The sequence below is a fragment of the Eptesicus fuscus genome, chromosome 2 (genome assembly GCF_027574615.1).
Source record: "Eptesicus fuscus isolate TK198812 chromosome 2, DD_ASM_mEF_20220401, whole genome shotgun sequence".
Lineage (NCBI taxonomy): Eukaryota > Metazoa > Chordata > Mammalia > Chiroptera > Vespertilionidae > Eptesicus > Eptesicus fuscus.
The window spans coordinates 71,711,995-71,734,532 of NC_072474.1; the positions used below are offsets into that span (position 1 = coordinate 71,711,995).

Here is a 22,538-nt window from a genome sequence, read left to right on the forward strand (position 1 = left end):
GGGAGCGTGTCATCGAACCAATCCCCCATGAATACCCAGAATACCCAGGGGCAACTGTAATGTTTTTTATGATTATCGTCCACATACCTTCCCAACCCCCAATTAAATGTTAGCTTCTTCAGTTCATGAGAGCAGGGATAGTTTTGTCTAGTTTACTGAAGAGTTTTAAAAGACCTGAACCATGCTGAGTACATACAAGTTATCAATAAATTCTTGTTTGATTTTGCTCCTCACATTTTTATCTCTTTTTCTGTTGATAACACTTCCCATTATTCAGAAATGAACTCTTTTTTAAAAATATATGTATTTTATTGATTTTTTTATAGAGAGGAAGGGAGAGGGAGAGTTAGAAACATCGATGAGAGAGAAACATCGATCAGCTGCCTCCTGCATACCCCCTACTGGGGATGTGCCCGCAACCAAGGTACGTGCCCTTGACTGGAATCGAACCTGGGACCCTTTAGTCCGCAGGCCAACGCTCTATCCACTGAGCCACACTGGTCAGGGCCAGAAATGAACTCTTAATGTCACTTTCATCTTCTTACTTACTTGCTTCCCATTCCCTACATCCACTTAATGACTTAGTGTTGTAAATTAACTTAATCCAGTGCCTAAAACATAGTAACCCCCTACATCAGTGAAGGCGAACCTATGACACGCGTGTCAGCACTGACACGCGTAGCCATTTCTGATGACACGCGGCCGCTGAGGTGGCCGCATGCCGAGGATGAAACATTTGCTGCTCCTGTGGATGAAACATTTGCGAAATAATGTTTTTTCCTCAAAGTGACACACTACCCGAGTTATGCTCAGTTTTTTGGCGAAGTTTGACACACCAAGCTCAAAAGGTTGCCCATCACTGCCCTACATACTAACTGTATCAATGTCATCATCATCACTTTTTACTGAGCTTTGGCAATCTCTGTATTAGCTTCTGTTCCATCCTCTTGAGTCATCCCTTCTCATTATTGCAGTAGGCTTCTTAACAGTCTTGCTTTTAAATAACTAGTTTTGCCTCTGTCACCTTTTGCCTTCATTCTAATCCTTCTTCATCTTAGTGTAATTCTTTCACAGTTCCCTTAGTTTTCTAATACACAGGTGGGATTGCCTCACTCCCTTTTCAGAAAACCTTCCGTCACTTCATTGTCTACATGGGACATTCCGAACATTCAGGTTCTCCTATCTTAATTTTCCAGGCCTATCATTCACTGTGGTTTTCTACTCGCATATCTCATTCACTTTCATATATCTACATTTGTGCAGGTGGCATTTCTTTAGTCTGGATTACCTCTTCCTAAATCCTTACGTTCTGATTTTAAAAATCTTAACTCTTAAATGGTACCTTGTTCCTGATTCCTCACTTAAAGGGCACCAACCCAACGGGTGTTTTTTCCTTTTCCACAGTGAGGTTATTCTACAACTTGACTCTTCAAAGCCTCAATTCCCCACCCCCACCCCCCCACTCCTAATCCCCAGTAAGTGAAATGAGGCCCAGGCAGGTTTCTTGTGAACAAATTTAGGATGTAGACTAAATATCTTACTGTTTTCCTGTACCTCCAGACTTATTTGAGTCTTTATGGTTTTCATCTGTTTGTTCTCTTTGGGATCTTGTATCAGTTTTTACCACCTCCCCCATACACCTTTATCTTTACCTTGAGTATCTGCTATTTTATCAAGTACTATACTACCCTCTGCCTACAACTTACAGTAACTATCCTAATGAAACTTTACCTCAAACTTAATATTTTATTTCCTTCTCCAAATATTTTAAGAGAATAATCTCACTGACTCTGTTACCAGAAAGGGGACCTGGCTCTGAGTGGGTCTGCCTCTAGGGCCAGCTGGTAGAGTGTGAGTTCTTGACTTCATGCAAAAAAAAAAAAATCACAACACAATCCGGGTGAGTTTTAGAGGACTAGTATTAAAGCTGGGGGCAGTGAAACAGGAAGGGCTGGGGAAATGAGCCTAGGCTGGTCTGCTTTGTTTCACTAAGGAGTCAGAGAAAAGGGGGTCTTGGGGACAAGAGCAAGGGATTTGCCCAGGATGAACTGCCACTGCCCCTTGCTGCCCTGGTTGCAAGCCTTGTTTAGAGTTTAGGAGATGCATGCCTGTAGGGAAGGACAGGGGGCAATGTGGGGCACGGGCATGCTCCCGGGATGGAGAGCATGCTCTGTGCTGGACCTTGGGTTTTTTTTTTTTTTTGGTGGGGGGGGTTAAAGGCTGGGCATTTAGCCTGACTGGTGTGGCTCAGTAGTTGGAAAGTTGGCCCCCACACTGAAGGGTCCTGGGCTTGATTTCTGGTCAAGGGCAGGTACCTGGGTTGCAGGTAAGATCCTGCCTATATGTTTCTCTCTGTCCCCTCCCTGTCCCTTCCACTAAAGAAAGGCTGGGCATTTAGGGGAAGTCCTGGGGTGGATCTCAATAAAATATTCATCATCTTTATGCTGATAAACCAAAATGAGGTTTATTATCTTCATCTGTCCTTGGGTGTAGTTGGCAAGTGGCACTTACTGTCTCCCTGAGGACGGTGATTTACCCTGGTTGGGGAGAAGTGCAAACCATTTACTCTTAAGGGAAAATAGGATTTAATAGATGGCTGAAAACTGCAGTTTAGCTCTATCTCATTTTCCCTATTCTACTTTTCCTGCCTTATTAGCCTGTCTCTACTATATATTTTTAATCCTCAGTCCAGGATCATTTGCCTGCTCCCCCATTTTTCCAATGAACTGTGGCAGAGATCACCAATGCCATCTTTATTGCCCAATCCTTTTACCTCTTTTCAGTTCTTATTGATACTTTGTGATTTGCCTTCCTTCATGAAACTTTTCTCATTGAAGCTGCTTTCTTCTCATTGTCTTCCTGTGCCCTGTTAAGGCCTTCCTATAGTTTCATTTACTCTCCCTTTTAAATATTGAATATTCTCTCCCCCTTCCTCCTCAGGCACACATAATTATACACTTGTATAGCTATAATTTCTTCCTTTTAGTAACCTCATTTAATTCATTAAATTCAACTACATCCTACAAATTTATGATGCCTCTTAAATCTGTATCTATCTTGTCTAATTCTTAAGTTTTAGAGTGCGCCATGCCTTTGCGGTCATAGTCTCAGGTCTCCCCTAAAGAATTTCACTAGGCCCAAACCGGTTTGGCTCAGTGGATAGAGCGTCGGCCTGTGGACTCAAGGGCCCCAGGTTCGATTCCGGTCAGGGGCATGTACCTTGGTTGCGGGCACATCCCCAGTAGGGGGTGTGCAGGAGGCAGTTGATCGATGTTTCTCTCTCATCGATGTTTCTAGCTTTCTATCCCTCTCCCTTCCTCTCTGTAAAAAATAATAATAATAAATAAATAAAATAAAATAAAATAAGAAAAAGAATTTCACTAGGACCTGTGAATTTGTGCCCCATTTTTTAGTGATTCCAAAGTTAGTAAGATCTATGAGGTTATCAAAATACTAGCTTTAGAACTTCAAAATTGAGAAACAAGAAAGTCTTAATCCTAAGGCTAAACTATAAAAGTTTGTTATCTAGGCTCTTCCTGTTGCCAGAGGGCCAGCTTTCACTGAACTCTAAAGCTCGAGGCATTAGCATACCTGAAACAGCCACACCCTAACACTAAGACCTACCCTGGCCCATCCCCCCCACATCTTGGCCACCTGGGCTTAGATGAAAGCTTGCTTTCTGATTTATACTTGTCTGTTTTTAAAAAGTCCTTCCTGGGAGCAGGAGTGGAATAGAGAGGGTCCATGGGGGTAAATGGGGACATCTGTATACTTAACAACGATAAAGATAAATTAAAAAATAAAAAGTAAATGGAAGATGTATGCAATAGAAAACAAAACAAACAAACAAAAAACTTCTTTCCCTCCCTTGAATAGTAATTACAATTATCTCCTGCCGCTGGACAAATTTAAAAGTCTAGCCCCCCAAAAAACACATCCATCCTGACCTAGTCAAAAGTCTTGAACTTCACTTGTTATTTTGATCCCCCAAAAGCTATTTCCTGTACCTTTCTCAAGGTTTTTCTGTTCATATAGACATAATATAGATTAAAATATGTATTATTCCTAACTGAATTAGAGAGGCTTTATATCTACAGCCTCAGTTGCTTTGAAAATATTTTTCTGCCACACCCTTCACCCCCACTTCCACTTTTCCTCTTCCCCTGGCACTTACCCATTCTTTCTGTCAAAATCAGAGCAAAAGAGGACAACAGCCTCCCTCACTGGAGTTCAGGCGGAGAAAGCATTTTTCCTGAGAATCAACCAATCTACCGGTAGCCCCAGTAAAGCAATGAGCTGAGTCAGCACATGCTCAGTTCCTTCTTTTAAAACCACCAATCACATATTACTCCTCCTCCCAGACAGTGACCTAGGGAGTGAAAGTCACCAAACAAATACTGTTTTCTTCTTAGTCCTTCTGAAAAGTCAAAAGTTCCTCTCCCCTTCTTCAGACTGGAGTTTCTAGAGGCCCAGCAAAAATTTCTAGGGGGTGCTAAGACAGTTTCTACAATTTCATCTTCCATTTGTATTCTTTCCTGAAGTCTATCTGCCTTAGAAAGTATCAGTTTTCCACAGATTCTCCTTAACTGTTTTCCTTTTCAGGAATAAAAGTCTTATCTCTACCCCCAAAGAGAATGTAATTATGGTGCATTGCCCTAGGGTGTAAAAACTTCAAAGCTGTGCAAAACCTTTCAGACACCAAATAGGGATAACTTGAAAAGGAAGGGTGAGCCCTAGCTGGTTTGGCTCAGTGCATAGAATGTTGGCCTGAGGATTGAAGGGTCTCAGGTTCAATTCTGGTCAAGGGCACATACCTGGGTGTAGGAGGTGGGCAGGAGGCAGCCAGTCATTGATTCTCTTATTATTGATGTTTCTTTTTTTCTTTTTTTTAATTTGATTTATGTATTAGTCCTTATCTTTATATATATATATATTTTATTGATTTTTTACAGGGAGGAAGAGAGAGGGATAGAGAGTTAGAAACATCGCCGAAACCGGTTTGGCTCAGTGGATAGAGCGTCGGCCTGCGGACTGAAAGGTCCCGGGTTCGATTCCGGTCAGGGGCATGTACCTGGGTTGCGGGCACATCCCCAGTAGCGGGTGTGCAAGAGGCAGCTGATCGGTGTTTCTCTATCATCGATGTTTCTAACTCTCTTATCCCTCTCCCTTCTTCTCTGTAAAAAATCAATAAGATATATTAAAAAAAAAAAAAAAAAAAAAGAAACATCGATGAGAGAGAAACATCGATCAGCTGCCTCTTGCACACCCCCTACTGGGGATGTGCCCGCAACCAAGGTACATGCCCCTGACCGGAATCGAACCTGGGGCCCTTGAGTCCGCAGGCCGACGCTCTATCCACTGAGCCAAACCGGTTTTGGCTCATTATTGATGTTTCTATCTCTATCTCCCCTCTCCCTTCCTCTCTCAAATCAATTTTTAAGAAAAATTAAAAGAAAAAGAAAAGGCAGGATGAGTATCTAGCAAAAGCAGAAGACCTAAAGAATGAAGTTAGACATTTTCTGATGAAAAATAATGTTGATTTGGCTTATGAACTTGTCTTTGAGCTCTGGTTTCATTAGTTAGGACATTGTGATATTTTCTATAAATTGAGTATCATTGTTTTGACATCTAATATTTAAAATATAAAATATATAGAATGCAAGGTTATGGGCAGGGAGTACATTTTTTTAGTTTGAAAACATCTGTAAGAGTATATACAAACAAAAGGAGTTTGAAGGTTTTTCCCACTTTATGAACCAAAGAGGAAAATGTAATAGTTAAAATAGCTTCTTAAGAGATATTATTGGACTTTTAAACTTATGCTTAACTTTTTTTACCTATGAAAGTAATATGTACTCATTTTTACAAATAGAAACAACGTACAGTTTATATATAAAGTAAAATTAAAAGTCGCCATCTTTCAGCTACACCTCTCCAGTCCCACTCTCTAGAGATAGTCACTAGTAAGCCTTTGATATTTATCCTTAGTGGTTTTTTTTTTTTTCCTACTTCTAAAAATAGACTCACATGAAGGTGGCCTTCCCCTATAAATGGGAGAATTCGTCTCCACTGTGCCTTTTTTCTCTCCTAACAAATATAAATTGTGAGCATTTTCCCAAGTATATATTTAGATACTTTTCATGGCTGCCTAGTATTCTGTGAAGGTGTATTGTTAATTTGTCCCCACCATTTGATGGATTTATCTTTTTTTTTTTTTACTGCCATTATAATTAATTTTATGGTGGACATTATTGAACCTATATCTTTTCACCAGAGATAGTCATTATATGAAGAATAAATTCTTAGGATAAACAGTTTGTAATTTTCATAGGATGTTTCCAAATTACCTTTCCTAAAATGTAAATATATATACCCATAGCAGTATAGGAAACAACTTATTTTCCAAAACTTATGCTGATATGTGATATTTTTTTATTTTTGCCAAATTAATGAACGACACATGCTATGGGTATATGTTTAGTAATTAGGAAGCTACGTATTTCTTTATCATTCACCAATTTTAAAATTAGATTTTTATCATTAATTTCATCTTGATCCTTTGAAAATACTTTCTCTTTACAGTATGTTGTAGGATAGTAAGAAGCTAGGAAAATTTCAGGACAAGCAGAATAGGGAAACTAAGATAGTTAAATGGCAGTTTGCAGCCACCTAGTAAATTCTATCTTCCCTAAACCAAGGATACTTACTTAGTAAAAGGTTTTCACTTCTCCTCCCCAACCAGAGGGTAAATAGTTTAAATCACCATACTCAGGGAGACAGAAACAGAAATTAGTGCCATTTGCCAACCACACCCAAGGACAGAAAATTAAGAGAATAAATCTCACTTTTTGGTTTATCAACATAAAGTTGATGAATATGCTCCCTTAAGACCTCCCCTAAAATGCCAGCCTTTTAAACTGAAAAGGAAGATCCCAACAAGCTCTCATTCCAGTGAGGATGCCCATGCCATTCCCTTGCCTCTCCCTTTCCCCCCACAGGCTCCTATCTCCTAAATTCCAAGGAACCTCAGGAGACTTTGAACCAGGGAAGCAATTGGCAGTGGCAGCTCTTCCCAGGCTAATCTGAACCTGTCTCCAAGGCTCTCCTTTCTCTGACTTCCCTGTAAGCCAAAGCAACCCAGCCTAGGCTCTCCTGTTGCTTCTTCTATGCCCTTCCTTATTGCACTGTCTTAAGTGTGTTTTTGTTGCAGTCAATAAATTCTTGCTTGCTTTTCTACACTTTGTCTTGTGATTGAAATCTTTCCTTCAAGAAGATAAGAACCCAGGTCTTGTCAATTCCCTGGTAACAATATCTTTTTTATTTTTGCCAAATTAACGAATGACCCATGGTATCTTGTTATTTTTATTCTTTTTTTTTTTTTATATCCTCACCTGAGAATATTTTCCCATTGATTTTTAGAGAGTGTGGAAGGGAGGGAGAAGGGGGAGAGAATGAGAGAGAGAGAAACATAGATCGGAGAGACACATTGATTGGCCGCCTCCCACAGGTGCCTAACCTGGGCCAGGGAGCAAGCCTGTAACTGAGGTACGTGCCCTTGGCTGGGAATTGAGCCGGAGAGATTGGTTGGTGTGCAGGCTCTAACCACTGAGAAACACAGTCCAGGGCACCCCTTTTAAAATTAGATTTTTATCATTAATTTGATCTTGATCCTTTAAAAGTATTTTCTCTTTACAGTGATTAGAATATGATCTCGGTCAAATAATGACTTAAGCTGTATGATTTTGAATTTTATGATATCCCAGTTTTTGACAACATGATATTATAGAACAATTTTTTTCCATGGTAAATTCCAGTGTTATTCTGTTTTATTGATCCTTTAACAGTTAAGAGAAGAAAGCCGGAGGCTGGCGTTGGCTGCCAAAAGAGAAAAGCGAAAGGAGAAGAGAAGAAAGAAAAAGGAAGAACAAAGAAGAAAACTAGAAGAAATTGAAGCGAAAAATAAAGAGAACTTTGAACTCCAAGCTGCTCAAGAAAAAGAAAAGCATAAAGTTGAAGGTATTTTTCTCTACAAACCATCTAATTTGTTTCATATAATACATTCTATTGAAAATTATATTTTTAAAATATCAGTAACTTAGGTAAAATTAGATTTCTAAATTATAAAGTCCTTAAAGTATTTATATGCTATTTTTATTTATAGACTTCTCCCTAGCTTTTTTATTATGAAGATAAATTAAAGGAATGATAAAACACCTGAATACACTTTACCTAGATTTTAATAAAAATAAGCATTTTACCCATTTACTTCAACTTCTTTTCCTATAAATATGCATACAGATTTTTTCTAAGCTATCTGAAAGTAAATTGCATTCTGACATTGTACTTGTAAAACTTCAACATACACCTGACATTTGCTTACATAATGGTACTACCTAAAAAAATTACTAACAGTAATTTGGTAATATTATTATCTGTAATCCAGACCATATTCAGATTTTTCTCAAATGAGGGAATTATTTTTAATGAGGTTCTAGTTAAAGATTATTTGAAATGATATTCTGAGGAAGAACCATCACTACTAAATTACCAATTATGTATGCAGTGTGTGTGTGTATGTGTATGTTCTCCCTCCTCCAGCCTTTTATTTTGAAAAAAATTTGAACTAAAGAAATGTTTAAGGATTAGTATGTTGAACACCTGAATATCACCTAGATTGTTATAACATTTGGGCACATTTGTTTATCTTTTTTCCTCTCTTTTTGAACAGTTTGCATGTAAGATGTATATAACATGCGAAACCGCCCCTAAATACTTGATTACGTATTTCCCAGAAAAATGACATATTTTACATAACCACAATAACATTATAACACCCAAGAAATTTAATTATATAAAACATTTAATATACAGTATATAGTCACATTTATAAGATTGTCCCCCAAATAATTCTTACACTTGCCTACTATGCATTGTTTAGTTAGGACTTAGGGACATAGATCAGTCATATTTATCTCCTTATGATGAATGCTGGAATGACTGATGACTTTATATCTAATAGAAGCAAATAACTCCTGGTTTTCTTTTTCTTTTTTTCTTGAAGTGCTTAAAGCTAAATATATTCTAAGAATTCTTAGAATTTGCTAATTCATTATTGGTACTTTTATAGATGAGCCTGAAGTCTTGACAGAGCCTCCAAGTGCCACAACCACTACTACTATAGGTATATCAGCAACCTGGACAACTTTGGCAGGTTCCCATGGTAAAAGAAATAATACCATAACTACAACCAGTTCAAAGAGGAAAAACAGGAAAAATAAAATGACTCCAGAAAACGTTCAAATTATATTTGATGATCCACTACCAATCTCATACAGTCAGCCAGAGAAGGTGAACGGAGGAGAGTCAAAAAGTAGCAGTACCAGCGAGAGTGGGGACAGTGATAACATGAGGATTTCCAGCTGCAGTGATGAAAGTAGTAACAGCAATAGCAGCCGAAAGAGTGACAATCATTCACCTGCTGTGGTTACTACCACTGTGACCAACAAGAAACAGCCATCAGTTCTGGTTACATTTCCAAAGGAGGAGAGAAAATCTGTTTCTGGCAAGGCTTCAATAAAGTTAGTTCCAATTTTTATTTTTATAATTTATAGTATCATGAAATGCTTGTTGCTAAATTTTTTTATAAATCAATCCAGTAAAGAACAGCAGAACAAGAATTTGCCTTTGTTTTGACGACACAATTTCATTTGATTTGAAAAATACGCTACTTTTTAGATTTTATATTAATGAGAGATAAAATTATTTTTACTATGTAATTTATTCATTTTGTTAAACTTAGCCCATGCAAAGTATTGATTATGGGTACTCAGTGATTATTATTGTGATTAAACTCTGCTAAATTTTAACTCTAGATAGCATCTTTTTTTGTTGTTAATCCTCACAGGGGAATATTTTTCCATTGATTTTTAGAGAAAGTGGAAGATGGGGGGTGGAGAGAGAAAACCACCTCCTGTATGCACATGCCCCAACTGGGGGAAGGGGACGAACCCTAAACCGAAGTATATACCCTTGACCGGAAATTGAACCAACAACCCTTAGGTGCTCAGGCTGATGCTCTAACCTCTGAACACACTGGCCAGGGCTATTTTTTTCCCTTTTTTTTTTTTGCTCATTCCCTCCAGCACCCCCAGTCCCTACCCCACCAACATCTGTCAGCCTGCTCTCTGTGAGTCTCTATTTTGCTTGTAAGTTCATTAGATTCCACATATGAGTGAAATTATATTCTATTTGTCTGTCCCTGACTGGCTTATTTCACTTAGCATAATGCTCTTCAGGTTCATCTTTGCTGTTGCAAAGTGTAAGGTTAGCTTTTTACAGCCAAGTAGTATTCCATTGTGTAAATATACCACAGCTTTTTTTATCCACTCATTTACTGATGGACGCTTGGGCTGCTTCCAAATCTTGGCTATTGTAAATATAATGCTGCAATGAACATAGGTGTGCATATATTTTTTTGAATTAGTGTTTCAGGTTTCTTTGTATAAATTCCCAGATGTGGAATCGCTGGGTGTTAAGGCAGTTTGGTTTTTTAAATTTTTTGACGTAACTCCACACAGCTTTCCACAGTGGCTGCACCAATCTGCATTTCCACTAACAGTGCACGAAGGTTCCCTTTTTTCACATCTGGCCAACACTTGTTTGTTGGTTTATTGATGACAGCCATTCTGACAGGTGTGAGGTGATATCTCCTTGTGGTTTTAATTTGCATTTCTCTGATGATTAATGACCTTGAGCATGTTTTCATAGGTCTATTTGCCTTCTGTATGTCCTCTTTGGAGAAGTGTCTATTCCAGTGATAGACAACCTTTTGAGCTTGGTGTGTCAAACTTCGCCAAAAAACTGAGCATAACTCCGGTAGTGTGTCACTTTGAGGAAAAAACATTATTTCGCAAATGTTTCATCCTCAGGAGCAGCAAATGTTTCATCCTCGGCATGCGGCAGCCTCAGCGGCCGCGTGTCATCAGAAATGGCTACGCGTGTCATAGGTTCGCCATCACTGGTCTATTCAAATCTTTTACCCATTTTTTAATTGGATTGTTTTTTATGTGGTGAGTTGTATAAATTCTTCATAAATTTTGGGCTATTAACCCATTATCCGATATATCGGCGAATATGTTCTCCCATTCAGTGGGTTGTCTTTTCAGTTTGTTGAAGGTTTCCTTGCTGTGTAAAAACTTTTTAATTAGTCATGTAGTCCCCTTTGTTTAAATTTTTTCTTTTGTTTTTCCTTGCCCTAAGAGATCTATAAGAAAAAATGTTATGAGAAATGTCCAAGATTTTACTGCCTATGTTTTCTTATAGGATTTTTATGGTTTCGAGTCTAACATCTAAATCTTAAATCCATTTTGAGTTTAATTCTTGTGTATGGTGTAAGAAGGTAGTCTGGTTTCTTTTTTTTCCATGTATCTGTCCAATATTTCTAATACCATTTATTGAATAGATTATCTTTACCCCACTGTTTTTGCCTCCTTTGTCAAATATTGACCATAGCCCTGGCTGGTGTGTCTCAGTGGTTAGAATGTCTGCCCGTACATCAAGGGGTCTCTGGTTCGATTCCTGGTCAAGGGCACGTACCTGGGTTGTAGGTTCGATCCCTCCCCTGGTATGGGTATGTGGGGGAATCAACCAATCTATGTATGGAAGTCTCTCTATCTCTCTTTCTCTAACTCTCATGCACTGGAGGGGGGGTGTCCCTCAGCCCGGCCTGCCCCCTCTCACAGTCTGGGGGCCCTTAGGGGCGGGAGGCCACCTGGCAATCAGGGGAAGGAGATACCCCCATCACACCTCTGCTGCTGCCACTGCCAGCAGCGCAAACTTCCACCGGCCCTGGTTACCTAAGCCTTGGGTGGCCCTGGGAGGCTGGGCAGCCGCCATCAAAGGCTTGCCTTCACCTTGGGCCGGCCCTGGGTGGCTAGGGGGCTGAGGGGGCTGGGTGCCGCCATCTTGTGGCTCTGGGCACTGCCATCTTTGAGGGTGTGGCAGTCAATTAGCATATTCCCTCCTTATTGGCTGTGGGCGCCGCCATCTTTGCAGTGGCATGAGGCTCTATTAGCATATTCCCTTTTTATTAGATAGGATGGTTGCTGGATTTTATCAAATACTTTTTCTGTGTCTAATGATATGATCATGTGGTTTTTATCTTCCATTTTGTTTAAGTGGTGTATCCCATTTACTGATTTACTGATATTTTATCAACCTTGCATCTCCAGAACAAATCCCACCTAGTCATGGTGTATGGTCTTTTTAATGTGTTGCTGGATCAAGTTTGCTAATATTGTGTTGAGGATTTTAGCATCTAAATTCATCAGGGATATTGGCCTATAATTTTCTTTCTTTGTAATGGCTTTATCTAGTTTTAGAATTAGGATAATGCTGTCCTCATAAAATGAGCGTGGGACTCTTCCGTCCTCTTGAATTTTTTTAATAGTTTGAGAAGGATAGGTGTTAGTTCTTTGAATATTTGGCAAAATTCATCTGTGAAGCCATCTGGTCCAGGAGTTTTGTTTATTGGGAGGTGTTTTTTTTGTTTTGTTTTTTAATTACTGCTTCAATTTCATTAGTTGTAATCTGTCTATTCAGATGCTCTGACTCTTCTTGATCTAGTTTTAGAAGATTGTATATTTCTAGGAATTTTATCTGTTTCTTCCAGATTATCCAATATGTTGGCATATAGTTATTTTCTAGAAACTGTCTTTTAAAATATTTTCATTTTATGCTAAGTATTGAAAAATAAAAGTAAATTTCTTATTTGAGTACCATCTTCATTCTAAAAATAAATAAAACAATTGTCCAGAGGGTATGATTCAGTGGTTGAGCATCAACCTATGAACCTGGAACTCACAGTTTGATTCCCGGTCAGGGCATATGCTTGGGTTGTTGGCTTGATCCCCAGTAGGAGGCATGCAGGAGGCAACTGATCAATGATTCTCTCTCATCATTGATGTTTCTGTCTCTCTTTTCCTCTCCCTTCCTCTCTGAAATCAATAAAAATATATTTTAAAATCAATAAATAAAACAATAAAATGATGTAAATGATTGCCTTTATCATTTAAAAATTCTACATCTGCTCTGTATTTAATGTAATTTTCCTTTCTTTGTTAAAGATTGTCAGAGACTGTCACTGAAGTGACCAGTAATTCTCTGTCCACTTGCACAAAATCGGGTCCATCTCCCCTTTCTTCTCCAAATGGGAAGTTAACCGTAGCAAGTCCTAAGCGAGGACAAAAGAGGGAAGAAGGATGGAAAGAAGTTGTAAGAAGGTGAGTAAGGGTTTACCTGATTGTTTTTCTCAGTTTTTAAATATGCTCTATTTCAAATTGAAATATGGATTATTACCTTACAATTAAATTCCTCCCAAGTATTTCAAAGGTTGCAGACTGGTGGCCCAAGGCTGAATCTAGCTAACAGAGACAATCTACATCATATTTTAGACGATAAAAACACACAACAGTATGTTAATATTCTTAAGAGTTGGGAACTTTTTACATGAAAAGATGACTGTTATCTGCTTAATCCTTATAGGTAGTGATATTTGGTAGAGAACTAATTTAAGTTCTTTAAAGTGATAGATAGATGGTGTTTTGTTCAGCTTTGTAATCTCAGAGCCCAGGTAATGTCTAAAGCATGCTTGTAAGTATTTGAAGAATGAGTAAATATTGGTTTTAAACTTTACTACACACCCAGAAAGGATTTTAAATCTTTGATAACCTATGTTAAAGAACTACCTAGAAATTCCATAAAAAAAATTAAACTTTTGATTGTTTGAAGCAACAGCTTTATCACTGTTTTGTCTCACACATACACATTAACTTATTCACATACACTATTGTAGTCATTGAAATCACAACATCCGAGTACTCTCTGTACGAAAATAAAGTAATTCACTTTTTCCATGTACATTTTATATCGTGATTACAAAGACATTCCTAGCATTTCCAAATAATAATCGCTGACTCATTATTCACTTTAGGGAAGAAGGAATTGTCAAGTAATTTAGTTATATATATAAAAGGGCAGGGATAATATCTTACCTTTTTCAAATATAACTTTTAAATATGTTTTCATTGATTTTAGAGAGAGGAAGGGAGAAAGAGAGAGATAGAAACATCAGTAAGTCATGGATTGGCTGCTTCCTGCACACGCCCTACATGGGCATTGAACCTGCAACCCGGGCATGTGCCTTAACCGGGAATTGAACTGTGACCTCCTGGTTCATAGGTTGACGCTCAGTCACTGAGCCATGTCAGCCAGGCTGTTTTGCTTTTTGTGAAATCTCAGTGGGCTCTTCTTTTTCTCATATTACTGAACATTCTTTTAGTGAGTCTCTATGTCTGGATAATTTTAATGCCTCCAGAAGAATGCAGGGAAACAAATTTTTAATGTCATCCTTTCACTTATATATTAGAGAATAAAAAGAAGAATGTGAACCAGTTACCCAAATGTGCCCACAAGAAACCATTCTTAACTCCTTGGGCTGGATTAGATGCTCTAACCACTGTTTATTTAGTATATCTTAATTAAGTCACTCATGGCATGGTATTATAGCTCTAACTTGGTATCTACATAGTCAATATACATATGGGCAGAAACCCATGTCTCTCTTATTTGCTATTTTATTTGCATTGGCACAGTGCATGTCTACATAGTATGTACTTTACACATATTTATGAAGGATGAAAATCAACAAAACAATCTTTTGTCATGATATTTTATCTCTTTCTCCCCTCCCCTCCTTTTTTCTTCCCTCCAATCCCCTACTCCCCTCCTTTACCTGTAATTACTAGTTGATAGGTAGGAAACGCTTATTCAACAAAAATCTATTCTGTATTTTCAAAAACATATTTTAGTAGTACTCTCTCTTATTTTAATGACAACCACTGAAACTAATTTATTTTAATTTATCTTTGCAACTTTTAAACAGGTCGAAGAAAGTATCTGTTCCATCAACGGTGATATCCAGAGTGATTGGAAGAGGAGGCTGTAATATTAATGCTATTCGGGAGTTCACGGGTGCACACATAGATATTGATAAGCAGAAAGACAAGACGGGAGACCGGATAATAACTATAAGGCAAAATTTTGTCTCTTATGTTTTCTTCCTTTGTGTTTTATTGCACTATAGATTAATGAAATACAAGCATTTGATTTTTTCAATGGAATTTTGCATTTAATAGCATACTTTTTAAAAATTGGAATTTTAGAAGATAATCTTTATAATTTTTTTCACATGAAGTATTTTAAAGGGCTTTAAAGGCATATTTCATGTGTGTGGCAAAAGTTTAGATTATTTTTTCCTTACATAAACTGTTCATATGACGTTCTTAAAATTTATTCTGAGACTTTAAAAAAGGAATTCTTAACACATTTTAAGCAGTAGGTTTTTATCTTTCTTTTAAGTTACCATTTGAGCTTTGTTATTCTGAGATTGTGTCCTTAGAATATGAGCTCATAATAGATTTAAACTTGAAATAGATATTTGTCTTGAATTGAATATGTGTGTACCTGAATACCCTTAAAATAAAGATGATAGTCTAAGGAATCATAAGTTTGGTGCCCTTCACAATGATAGGAGAACTGATAGTTTTATAGCTTACCTGTGTTTATTCTCCTCTCCTATCTTGTTTTCTCTCTCCTGGAATAGGTCGGTGGTCACAACCTGCCTTATCTAGAGCAGAGGGAAGCAGAAACCCTTTATAAGTAATTTCCCCTTTAGGTTTTTTTTGTTTATTTTTTTAAACATATTTTTATTTATTTCAGAGAAGAAGATAGAGGGAGAGAGAGATAGAAACATCAGTGATGAGAGAGAACATCGAGTGGCTGCCTCCTGCACGGCCCACACTGGGGATTGAGCCTACAACCCAGGCATGTGCCCTGAGTGGGACATGAACTGTGATCTCCTGGGTCATAGGTTGACACTCAACCACTGAGCCACGCCAGCTGGGCCCCTTTAGGGGTTTTGCTATCAAATATTTTCCTGAAGAACCAACACTTAGGGTTTGACCTTGTTACCATTGTTTGTATTATCAGGATTCCTCTCATTTTGAGACATCATTCCAGAGGAATTATAATAATTGTTCTACTAGAGAAACCATCAATAAATATGTCATAGATGGAGTTACCTTAAGTACCAGGATTTAAAATAAAATACTGTTTTCTTGCTCAGTTGTATTATTTTCCTTGTTTACTTTCCTTTTAGTATCGATCAACTGTTTAACTTACAGAAACATTATAGGTTAAATATGTTTATTTAAGTGCAGTGGTTTTTCTAACTAATGTGTTTTATCGTAGGAAAATTATTTTTTAATCTAAGGAAACAATAGTAAATGGAATTTCTCTATGCCTTTAAAAAATATAGTGACTTGTCAGAACAGTGTATGGCTTTATTTGCAGAATACCTCAAGAGTTGGCTATTGTTCTCTGTATGTACGTATATACACACATGCTAATGAAATCAGGCTTTACGTATTTAAATATAGACCTAATTTTTTTTGTCAACCTACAGGGGTGGCACTGAATCAACAAGACAAGCAACTCAGTTGATCAATGCTCTGATCAAGGATCCAGACAAAGAAATTGATGAACTTATTCCAAAGAATCGTTTGAAAAGCTCAGCAAATTCCAAAATAGGGTCCTCAGCACCTACCACCACTGCTGCTAACAGTTCCTTAATGGGAATTAAAATGACGACTGTAGCTCTGTCATCAACATCTCAAACTGCCACAGCACTCACTGTGCCTGCAATTTCTTCTGCATCTACTCACAAAACCATTAAGAATCCAGTGAATAATGTGAGGCCTGGTTTTCCAGTTTCTCTTCCATTAGCATATCCTCCTCCACAGTTTGCACATGCTTTGCTTGCTGCTCAGACTTTCCAGCAGATCCGTCCACCAAGGTTGCCCATGACCCACTTTGGAGGTACTTTTCCACCAGCTCAATCCACTTGGGGTCCTTTTCCTGTCAGGCCTTTGAGCCCTGCCAGAGCTACTAACTCACCTAAGCCTCACATGGTGCCTCGCCATAGCAATCAGAATAGCAGTGGTTCTCAGGTGAATTCAGCAGGTTCTTTAACTTCAAGTCCAACAACTACAACCAGTTCATCAGCTTCAACGGTGCCTGGTACATCTACAAATGGCAGTCCAAGTTCACCTTCCGTCAGAAGGCAGCTTTTTGTCACAGTTGTGAAGACATCCAATGCCACCACCACAACAGTAACAACCACAGCAAGCAACAACAGCACTGCACCCACAAATGCCACATATCCCATGCCTACTGCCAAAGAACACTACCCCGTATCATCCCCATCTTCCCCATCACCACCAGCTCAGCCAGGAGGGGTTTCTAGAAATAGCCCTTTGGACTGTGGAACAGCATCTCCAAATAAAGGGGCATCTTCCTCTGAACAGGAAGCAGGTAGTCCTCCAGTAGTAGAAACAGTAAATAGTAGACCTTCAAACAGCAGCAGTTCTGGGAGTTCATCAGTTCATTCTGTTCAGCAACAACCTCCAGGATCTGTTTCTCAGGAGCCAAGACCACCTCTTCAGCAGTCTCAGGTTCCTCCTCCTCCGGAGGTTAGAATGACTGTTCCTCCTTTAGCAACAAGTTCTGCTCCGGTGGCAGTGCCTTCTACTGCCCCAGTGACTTACCCTATGCCTCAGACACAAATGGGATGCTCCCAGCCTGCTCCTAAAATGGAAACCCCTGCTATTAGACCACCCTCTCATGGCACAACTGCCCCTCATAAGAATCCAGCTCCAGTTCAAAATTCATCTGTTGCAGTCCTCAGTGTCAATCACATTAAAAGACCTCACAGTGTTCCCTCTTCTGTTCAGCTACCTTCGACCTTAAGTACACAAAGTGCTTGTCAAAATTCAGTACATCCAGCAAATAAGCCTATTGCTCCCAATTTCAGTGCATCCTTACCATTTGGGCCCTTTAGCACATTGTTTGAAAACAGCCCTACTTCTGCTCATGCCTTCTGGGGAGGATCTGTTGTTTCATCTCAGTCAACACCAGAATCTATGCTATCAGGAAAATCCTCATATTTGCCAAATTCAGATCCTTTACATCAGTCTGATACTTCCAAAGCTCCAGGTTTTAGACCACCATTACAGAGACCTGCTCCAAGTCCCTCAGGTAAGTTTGTATTTTCTGATATTCTGCAGCTGCTCATTTACACAACTGATATGAAAACTCATAGCCATTTTCTAATATTTTTACTCTGACTGGGCCAGATAGACAGAAATTGTTTTAATCTTTTTAGAAGTACAGTGGATTTTATTTTGAATTTCCCATAAATTTATCAGGTATATTTTTCTCTCAATGTAAAAAAGTCTCTTATGTTTTAATTTAATAAGGTAATACCATTTTGTTAATTACATTTTATTTCAAATTGTATTTTATTTCAAATAAAATATAATTAACAAAAGAATTTTAATATTTGATTTCATTTGATTGTCTTTTTTTAAAACAATGAGAAAAATATACAGGTACATAGTTTAATAGGGTTGCTTCTAACCACATGTACTATTTAAAGTTAAATAAAATTGAAGATGGTAGTCAAGCTGGTCATATTTTTATTTTAATTTGTTTTTCCATTTTCATTTAAGTATAATTGACATACATTACTGTGTAAGTTTAAGCTGTACAGCATAATGGTTTGACTTACATATATTGTGAATTCATTACTGCTGTTGTTAGTTAGCATGCATCATTTCATACTAGAGGCCTGTTGCACTAGGATTCGTGCAATAGGCCTTCCTTCCCCTGGCTGCCAGCACCGGTTTTCCTCTGGCACCCGGGACCCAGGCCTTCGCTCCGGCTGCAGCAGACAAGCCAAGCCTTGAGGCTAGGCTTCTCCACTCCAGCTGCAGCGAGGCTTGGCTTCTCCACTCTGGCTGCAACGAGGCTTGGCTTCTCCACTCCGGCTGCAGCAGAGAAGCCAAGCCTCTTCAGTCTTCAGTCTTCAGTCTTTGCACGGACTGGAGCCTTCAGTCTTCGCTTTGCGTCTGCGCATGCAAATTAACCTGCCATCTTTATTGGGTTAATTTGCATACTCGCTCATGATTGGCTGGTGGCCGTTGCAGAGGTATGGTCAGTTTGCATATTTCTCTTTTATTAGTGTAGATAGATATAATTAAAAAAGCAAAAAATTAGTTTTTTTGTGTTGAGAGCTCTTAGGATTTACTTTAAGATGTCGAGTGTGACTCAGATGTCGAGTGTGACTTTTGCACTCAGATGTCGAGTGTGACTCGACATGGTTAGCATCGGTAGCAGCTCGATGAAAAAAGCAAGCAAGTGCAAAGGGTTAATAACTGTCATATATATATATGTGTGTGTGTATATATATATATATATATATATATATATATGCCAATGTTAAGTGTAGTCATCATGCTGTACATTACATTCCTAGTACTTATTTATCTTATGCTACAGGTTTGTATCTTTGACCACCTCCTACCATTACCCTACTCCAAAATTTGATCTCTTTTTCTAGAGTTTGTTTATTTTAAAATTCCACATATACGTGGATTCACAGTATTGGTTTTTCTCTGTCTCACTTATTTCACTCAGTATAATTCCGTCAGTGTCCACCCATGTAGTCAAAAATGGCAGGATTTTCTTTTTTATGGCTGAATAAGATTCGTGTGTGTTTGTGTGTGTGTGTGTGTGTGTGTGTGTGTGTGTATCCTATATAATAAAAGGCTAATATCCAAATCGACCGAACAGCTGAACGACCGGTCGCTATGACGCACACTGACCACCAGGGGACAGATGCTCAATGCAGAAGCTGCCCCCTGGTGGTCAGTGCGCTCCCACAGGGGGCGCACCGCTCAGCTATGGCAAGCGCAGCGGTGGTGGTGGGAGCCTCTCCTGCCTCCAAGGCAGCGCTAAGGACCCCTTGGGGGGATCCTGGACTGCGAGAGGGTGCAGGCCAGGCTGAGGGACCCCTCCTCCTCCCCGAGCGCACGCGCGCACACACACACACACACACCCACACCCGTGCACAAGTGCCGTGCACTGGGCCTCTAGTGTATATATAAGTATATATGTCACAACCTGTTTATTCATTTATCTGCCAAATGGACACTTAGGATTTTCCCATATCTTCACTGTTATGAATAATGCTGCTATGAATTTGGGATTGTAGATATCTTTTTGAGTTAATTTTTTTGTTTGTTTGTTCCCTTTGGATATATTCCCAGAAATGGAATTGCTGGATCTGTATGGTAGTTCTGTTTTCAGTTTTTTTGAGGATCCTCCATACTGTTTTCCTTAGTGGCTGTAAGTTGGCCATATTTCAAATGCTTTATAAGCACTTATCTCTAGTGGTTAAAATATTGGACTATGTGTTCGACATCTGTACATGTGTACAGATGTCGAAAACATTACATTATCATAGAAACTTCTGTTAGAAAGTGCTGATATTTATAGAGTATATTTGTGAGTGACTATTTTCTTAACTATTTACTTTGAAATAATTTTATATTTATAGAAGAGTTCTTTTGTAACTACTGCAGCTTTCTCTAATGTTAAATATCTATGGAACTAATCATGGCACATTTATTAAAACTAAGAAAATAATATGCAATATAATTAAACTGCAAACTTTGTTCAGATTTTATCAGTTTTTTTCAATGATATCCTTTCTCTGTTGTAGTGTTTAATCCATAATACCAAATTGCATTTAGAGCTATATGTTTTAATATGAAAATTTCAAGCAATTTAAGAGGATCCATGCTAGTGATAGATAAACTGTGGTCCATGGGCCAAGTATGGCTGGCTACCTGTTTTTGTTTTTTATTTTTTAAGAATCACATTCTTTTTAAAAATAAATATATATATTTCTTTATTGATTTCAGAGAGGAAGGAAGAGGAAGAGAGATAAAAACATCAATGATGAGAGAGAATCATTGATCGGCTGCCTCCTGCACGCCCTTTATTGGGGATTGAGCCCACAACCCGGGCATGTACCCTTGGCCAGAATCCAACCTGGGACCCTTCAATCCGCAGGCTGATGCTCTATCCACTGAGCCAAACCAGCTAGGGTGCTACCTGTTTTATTACATTTGTAATTTTTTTAAAACTGAGATATAATATATAAGATTGTATAAGATTTTTTAAGTGTATTTTGAAAAAAGCTTTTAGCCCTAACTGGTTTGGCTCAGTGGATAAAGCATCAGCCTGTGGACTCAAGGGCCCAGATTTGATTCCGGTCAAGGGCATGTACCTTGGTTGCGGTCACACCCCCAGTAGGCGTTGTGCAGGAAGCAGCTGATTGATGTTTCTCTCTCATTGATGTTTCTGACTCTCCCTCTCCCTTCCTCTCTGTAAAAAATCAATAAAATATATTTAAAAAAATTTTAAAAAGCAAAAAAAACTTTTAAAGAATAATATTAGTAACACAAAAAGTAAGAAATTTTAATTTTAGTCTTCACAAAGCTTTGTTGAAATCAGCCATGCCCATTTATTTAACACTAGGAGCCCAGCGTGTGAAATCACGCAGCCCTGCTCACCCACCCACCGCCCTGCCTTAACACTCGATCCTCTCCATGCAGAGCTCTATTGTGCCTGGCCCAACCCCTGACCCCTCTGGCCTTCTCTGGCCGCTTCAAGCCCCGCCCTCAGTCCCTCGAGTCGCCTTGGGCTGGTTCCGCCTTCTCCGGGCGCCTCACCTCTTCCGCCCCATCTCTGGAGCAATGCAGCGGCTCCGCCCCCGTCATGGTGCTGGAGGAGAGCGTGGAAGCCTCCTGCCTGTTGTGCTGTGCTCCCTCCCCTGGCAGGTGGGTGGCAGGGCGCTCTGAGTGCGAGCGGTGGGTGGCGAAGGACTGGTGAGGGCTCTATGGGCTCTCACCCCCGCCCTCCCGCCACGGGATGATCCCTCCTCCTCCAGGTGCCTCTCCACTTCTGCCCCATCTCTGGAGCAGTGCCCCACCATGCATGCGCAGGCAGCCTCCTGCGATTGGTCATTACGCATTACAGCATCCCGACCATTAGCATCTTAACTCTTTATTATTATGATTGTTATAGCTGCTTTTCTGCTCTAATGACAGCCTATAAATACTTACTATTTAGCCCTTTACCGAAAGGTTGCCAACCTGATCTGTTTTATTAAAGACACCAGAGGCCCGGTGCACGAAATTCATGCACTTGGTGGGGGTGGCCCTCAGCCCAGCCTGTGCCTTCTCACAGTCCAGGAGCCCTCGGGGGATATCCAACTGCTGGCTTAGGCCTGCTCCCGACTGATGGCTTAGGCCCATTCTCCATGGGGAGCAGGCTTAAGCCAGCAGTCTGACATCATTAGCACTGCCGCGGAGGCAGGAGAGGCTCCCAGCACTGCCATTGTGCTTGCCAGCCATGAGCTTCTGGCTGAGTGGCGTTCCCTCTGTGGGAGCGCACTGACCACCAGGGGGTAGCTCCTACGTTGAGCGTCTGCCCCCTGGTGGTCAGTGCACGTCATAGCAACTGGTGGTTCCGCCGTTTGGTCGATTTGCATATTAGCCTTTTATTATATAGGA

The 22,538-nt window shown here is 39.4% G+C and overlaps 1 protein-coding gene across 5 annotated transcripts in view; it reads left to right on the plus strand.

Moving 5' to 3' along the window:
• The window catches only part of ANKRD17 (ankyrin repeat domain 17), a 165,413-nt gene that overhangs the window by 125,536 nt on the left and 17,339 nt on the right, over nt 1-22,538 (plus strand). For all 5 annotated transcript variants that reach the window (XM_054728424.1, XM_028133901.2, XM_008157463.3 and 2 more), the window contains 5 exons: nt 7,845-8,016; nt 9,128-9,578; nt 13,125-13,280; nt 14,942-15,091; nt 16,523-18,153. In XM_054728424.1, the coding sequence (XP_054584399.1) occupies nt 7,845-8,016; nt 9,128-9,578; nt 13,125-13,280; nt 14,942-15,091; nt 16,523-18,153 (2,560 nt within the window). The remainder of the gene's footprint in view (nt 1-7,844; nt 8,017-9,127; nt 9,579-13,124; nt 13,281-14,941; nt 15,092-16,522; nt 18,154-22,538) is intronic.